The 6429-nt window shown below is 41.4% G+C and overlaps 1 protein-coding gene across 1 annotated transcript in view; it reads left to right on the top strand.

The window, feature by feature from the left end:
* Positions 1-309: 309 nt before the first annotated feature.
* LOC113212625 (uncharacterized) overlaps positions 310-6429 on the top strand; it is a 14102-nt gene continuing 7982 nt past the window's right edge. Inside the window, exons 1-5 of the mRNA XM_052277369.1 lie at positions 310-531; positions 917-1078; positions 3146-3376; positions 4095-4271; positions 4858-4998. Coding sequence (XP_052133329.1) covers positions 980-1078; positions 3146-3376; positions 4095-4271; positions 4858-4998 — 648 coding nt within the window. The 5' untranslated portion in view covers positions 310-531; positions 917-979. The remainder of the gene's footprint in view (positions 532-916; positions 1079-3145; positions 3377-4094; positions 4272-4857; positions 4999-6429) is intronic.

Raw genomic sequence — 6429 nt, 5'->3', positions numbered from 1 at the left:
TGGACAAAATTTGCGGAAAGTGAGGGCAAACGGTTCAATTTAGGTCCCAACTATTCTTAGTTTCGAACGGGCCTGTAGCTCAAAGAATGTTACTCCAGCAGATCTCCTTTTGGTGAAACAGACAACAACAAAAAAAGGTCATTTACATAAGCAGGCTTAAAGAACTTTTACAAAGCAGAAGGGCGCGCTTAAGATATTTACCGTAAGAATGTACATTCTGTGACATGCAATGTCGCAAAATGCAGGGGTCGGCAACGGCCTCGAGAGAGGACGGGGCAGGGCTCGATACCCCCCTTTCTACCCTTTTCACTGTTTACCCCTACCATCTCACCTGCAGATCCACTGCGGTGACCGGGGTTTGTCTGCAAGTTTTAAAGAATATCTACGCCGACGGCTCTGCGTTTGGTTATTCGGAATCCTGACTGCGAATAACCCTGGCCGAATCGTGCCGTGCCGGAGTCGGCTGCTTGGCATCCAGCGAATGGTGTGAAAGAAACTATTTGTTTGTAAATCAAGGAGAAGCTTGTCGAGGTAAGTAATATGACCACTGCACACTTCAAAAATTTGGGCGTCGATATTTCCAGACCGTTTCATAAACCATTGTTTTGTTTTCGTACCTAAGATTCCCCCAAATAGGTTGCGTATCGGACGGGTAATCTTGACTTCGTTTTTGTGGGGTATATTTTTAAGAACCGCAGAAGTTCACAAAAACAAGTTGGCCTTATCAAATTATGTTCAATATTCTTCAAAACTTGCAGTCAAACCCCGGTCACCGGGCGATCTGCAGGTTAGGTAGTTAGGGGGTAAACAGTGGAAAAGGGCAGATGGGGGGGGGGGTATCGAGCCCTGCCCCGTCCTCTCTCAAGGCATCAACCCTGCAAAATGACAGTGATTCCATGATTTACTGATATAACAGGTACTGAAGAGCAAATTTCCTCGATCGACCAGTGTATGAAAACATTGAAAGCTCTAATCAGGTATGGCTATTGTCGAGCTGTTCGACTGGTGGCGTCTATTGATTAACCCTGAGAAAGCAGAATGGCGAAAAAAGATAGAAAGCTTGCTGCTCGGCACGAAGGTGAGTGTGTATGCTACAAGGTCAGTGGCGGGCTACGAAAAGCTTAGATCCCATTGCGAACTTCTTTGCGAAGTTGCATTTGGTCCATTTGGTAGGAGGGAATGGTTTACCAGACATTTTCTGCTGAAAATGATTTTAATTAAAGAGAGATGTTGGTTTTTGTATAGTTTCCTATTGAGGTGGTTCGTTGAAAAAGGGACCAAATTTTCAGCAGGGTTTGCAGCCTTTGTTACACGTTTAGTACCACCCGCAGCGCAACGCCGCACCACCGCTGTGTTCAAGACGACTGGCGGATCGGAGTTGACTGCTGTAGCTACTTGAGATGTACGAAAAACTGAAGGGGGAACTTTGTGGCCTGGTCGAGGGCACTGTCTATTTCTTAGCCCTGGGGGCTACTTTCTTTCTGACACCCTATAAACATTTATAGTGGTGGGCGGATCCCTGATAGAAGTTTAAAACAGGGCTCGGGTATCGAGGGGTCTGCAACATTCGTCTGCCGCTGTACACTGGCTTTTCACTGCTAAAAGTTTACGAAAAATTTACTTAGAAGAACTGCGCAGGATTTAGCTCCGGAGAAAGCTTTGCATTGACGAAGCTGGACAATCGAAAATCATGTGATTGGCAAAAAATATAATAACTTGAGGTTCGAAGTCCACCATTGAAATTGCAAAGCTTACTTCACAATTGCAAAGCTTTCTTCGTGTATTACAAGGGAGCTAAGCCCTTCGCCCTTCGCATTTCTGCAAAGTAAACTTTTCGTATACTTTTAAACGTGCAACTTAAAAAAAACAAGTAGAATGAAAAACTATCAAATTAATTTTATGCAAAAGGAGGATACTCGTTGTTCACCACAATTTCTCTCATGCATGGTGTAATAAAGAGCTTTGCGTACCCACACGGTAAAAACAATGTCTTATTTTTTGAGGGAAAAGGGAAAACTTTGAGGAACTCTCCTGGTCTGACGAAAACTCCGCACCACTGTGAAAAAAAGTAGGCAGGTTTACAGGAAAATTTTCCTTGACGCAAGTTGTAAAATTAGAATTTGAAATCGTAAAAATACATGCAGAATGTATCGACTTCAAATCCCTTGGCGAGTAAAAAATGTGCTGTCGTAAATTTACAACTTCAATTATAATTCGAGTTTACAAAATTTTTGTAAATTTACGACGATACTTTTCACAGTGACATTTCGAGGAAGTCTCCTCGAAAAATGTGTGATTTTTCCTCGTTTTTTAAGATTCCTCTAAATCTGAGGCGAGATCGGAGGATTCTTCCTCAAACATGAGAGTTCCTCAAAGTTTTCACTTTTGCCTCAAAAAATGAGACATTGCTTTTACCGTGCACTGATCGAAAAATATGAGATGGTAACGAACCATGCGAACGCGAGTTCAAGGTGTTCACAGTTCCGTCAATAGATGGCGCTGCTCGCGCATACGCATAACCCATTTTTTGGACGTGTGTTGATGTTGACGTTTTGAATGGTTGTAAAGCATTATTCTATTTTTCACTTTGGAATTATTCATAGGAAATACTCAGAAACTATGTCATACACTGTTTAAAGAAAGTCAAAACTTCACGAAGAATTCGTCGTGAAAAATGGCCCGAGCACAATACTCGTTCTCTACCTCCGAGAAGAAGTGTTCAGAGGTAAAGAACGAGTAAAAGCACCGCTTGCCTACTTCAATCGTGAGGAACTCACAGGGCAAAGTGATCAAAAGTTGAGAATGAACCACCTTAGTTTTGCATACTATCACGCTTAGTCAGTTGTAATTTTTCGCTGCCTAGACACCGGTTCTAGAAAGTAAATTTTTCTCCTACTAAGAACATATTGCATTCGAACGAAATGAACTCGGTATTGCTCGGATATTGTACTTGCACACAAGTACACTTAGTGCTCGTTAAGAAGACCGCTCTCTGTTTCAATCGCCATCTGTTTACCTTGGGTGCGATTTGGTTATCATTTTTATCAAAATTTTATTCAATACATTTCAACCATTTACGAACAGTTTACTTGCGTGAACCGAGAAAAGATTTCATAGGGTGCAATTTGTTAATTTCTTGTTGAAGCCATTTAGCTGCTTCTTGATGATTTTCCTTCCAACGACATTCATGGGTGGACTCCAAAAGGGGTTGACGATGAAGGCAATAATGGCTTTAAGACTGCCTATTTCACTCATGCCGTGTTTTGCGGCTGGTTGCCTGTTTGGATTCAACCGGAAGGCCCTCACCTCGCTATTCGAAGACGCAGTACGGATTTCGTCACAGATATGTACAGATGGCGTCCCTCCAAGAATCGAAGTGAGTTGAGCACGAAAAATTATCGAAAAAGCATGATTTTAATGAGAAAAATATCTTTAACGGTCGATATTTTTTAAATGACTAGTTTACAAGCAACGTTGTTAATGTAGATACGGCCAACATCATTAATTTACGCTATTGTTTACGACGCGGTTTTGAAATTTTGTATTTAATTTTGTTTTAATATTTTTAAACGTAATTTTATAACACATTTCTTAGTTACATTCCCTGAAAAACTGAAAATATTTTTATCTGAGGGGGTTGGTAACGAGGGGGCCACCACTCGCGTAATCCTGTGTAGCCTACAGATGAGGGTGTAATCCCTACGTAATCCTTATCTATTCCGTGTAATCCTTGACAAAATTTTAAAACATTATCACTAAATTTTACCTTATTGTCCAAATTTGATGGTTTACGAGCCTGAAATTCAACAAAATTCACGTGTAATCCCTGTAATTACGTAATCTTGTGTACATCCTCAATCGATGTGGTGGCCCCCTCGGTTGGTAAATTGAACGACTCCTGCGTATCCAAAACCTTGGAGCAACGGTAGCCCCGTAGTTAGTCAAGTGAAGTTAGTATTAAACTAAGTTATTGCCGATTGAAAAAACGCTGGCCCTTAGATTCGACCTCAATTTTAAAATTCTAAATGAGTTAGAAGGTCCTCAGTTATGAAACAAAATGTGATTAATGTTTTCTTCACTTCTTTTGATTGCAGGAAAATTCTCGCCGCCTACTGAATTTCACTCGCATTGGCTATGGTGCTATGCACGCATGGACCGCAATAGCGACGTTAAGCGTCCCTGTTTCAGTTGCCTTTCAGGGCAAACTTCTTATCGACATGTGGCCGTGGTTTGATGGGGACGTAGGCGTTTGGCTCGGGGGCACTTTACAGGCTAGTGAATCGTGCAATTACCAACTTTTGGCGGTTTCAGAGCACACAATTCATAGGGGATTATTGTGTTGTTCATCAGTTTTTGTGAAATTTGCGAATTTTGCCTAAATCATAAAACGGCCGTAGCTCCGAAGCTATGAGAGCCACAGCAGAGAGTTTTAATGAATTTTGTCCCAAATCGCAAGCCAACTTCAGATAATACCAATGGAAATCGAGCGATGGAGCGAGAACTTCGAGTGTGTGCTTGGCTTTGAAGCCTTCTTTACGTTAATTGCCTTTTGTGGCTTTGTACGGCGTATATCGGTCAGAAGCTTTTCGAACCTGGTGGATTTGAAGGCCACTTTTGGCCATCGCAAGATTTAACGTCTACATACATATATATCCGAGCAAAAATAGTAGAAGGAACGCAGCCTGGGCGCTGGTTATGTCTATGGGGCCACTATTGATAGCTTTTTCTCGGTGCGTTCCCATCTAACAATCTAAGTAGTGATAATATCTCACAAGCTTGAGAGGCTTTTAAAGTAAACTTCATCGTTAATAAAATTTTCAAAATGCTGATTAGTAAAAGAGACATTTTATACCACAGACTGTCATCGTTTACCCAATGGCGTTTCCGGTGTACGCCTTTTCCGTTTACATGTGGTCCGTTGTCGAGGCTTTGGCAGTGCTATTCAACATAATTTCGAACCAACTCACACATGCTTCCACATACAGCCAAGTGCATCAAGTAAGTAAGGCAGAGAGGTAGGACAAGCAAGAAAAACTTATTCCATGACGTTAAGCAGTAAAGAGCATTTTGCTGGAAGCAAACGGTACCCAAACAAAGGAATGCGTCCCTAAACTATCAGTCACAGTTAAAACAATTGTTAAGTAACAGCAAAAGTTATTTTTTTTTTTTTAACAAACATGTTGTAGAATAACATTATTGATAGAAATCTCGAAATGAAGTCTTTGACCGAAAACAGTAACTTTCGTTTTGCTCCTAGGGAAAACCAGTTGTAACCGTTCAAATTATTTTTTTTGAAACGAAATGTGTTGTTAACTACACGAACAAAAAATAGTTGGTTGAAGCACCCGAATGTCGATCGCCACAACCATTTCTCTCGATAGATACCAGCAGTATCGACTTTCTGGTTGACAACCAAGAACCAAGCGGGAAAGCTGGAGCAGAACCTGGCAATCAGAACCCTTCATAGAAGGAATCGAACTTGACTTGGTTGCAGGGAGTAGGTGCTGTTTTACACGTCGTGGCTGCAGCTAAAAAGTTGATCGCTGTGATCGATTTGTCGTCTTGACATACTAAACGGGCGTCATTTGTTTTGTCTGATTTTTGGCTAGAGATTATTGTTGGAGTTTGAGATCAAGATCCTGCGATCCACTGGGGTCTGGCAGATATCAAAAAACGACAAGTCTTATCAATCGCCCAATGTCGATTATTTGTCAGAGGCTGTATCAGCTTAAGCGGTTAGGTCACGACAGCACGACAGCACCTATTAAATCTCCTAATTTTAGCCGAAATTTTCTTTTTTGTACATCAAAACTTACTTATGTACATCAGAACTTAATATATATTGACGAAAAAAGAAAATTTCGGCTGAAATTAGGAGATTTATTAGGTGCTGTCGTGCTGTGCTGTCGTGCTGTCGCGACCAAACTCGCTAAGCTGATACAGTCAGACCCTACTCAGAGTACCATGTAGATGTCACTCGGGACACCCACCAATGGAGACGACCGAAGGCCTCGCCGCGAGGTAACAGAAATTTACGTGCATCTTTGCTAATAATTAACTAATGGTTTTCAATAATCGAAATATAATTTCAAATGGTTGTTATCTTGCCGTTGGCAGGAGTTATTCACGTAAAATGGTCGCGGGTGAAATGAAATTAAGGAAATAATCATTCAGGGCTGCAGAAGGTGTGCCACGACAAGGCATAGTGGGCAACCCTTTATCTCTCGCACGTTCCTGTAGTGATCGTCGACCTAACCCAAGTAACAGAGATTCGTCTGCAACACGTCAAGTTAAAGTAAACTGATAGCACAGGAGTTTTAGGTTTTGACCTAGAAAAAAATAGTATTGAGCTAAAAATTTGCACACGTGTCCCTAAAAGTGTCCTTAATAACATACTAAAAGTCCCCGAAAATCCCGTGTGCGCGTCAT

This window comes from Frankliniella occidentalis, unplaced genomic scaffold (genome assembly GCF_000697945.3).
Source record: "Frankliniella occidentalis isolate FOCC.00 unplaced genomic scaffold, Focc_3.1 Scaffold10, whole genome shotgun sequence".
Classification (NCBI taxonomy): domain Eukaryota; kingdom Metazoa; phylum Arthropoda; class Insecta; order Thysanoptera; family Thripidae; genus Frankliniella; species Frankliniella occidentalis.
Note: the sequence above shows the minus strand (reverse complement) of the source record. Positions and strands in the feature narration are given on the sequence as shown.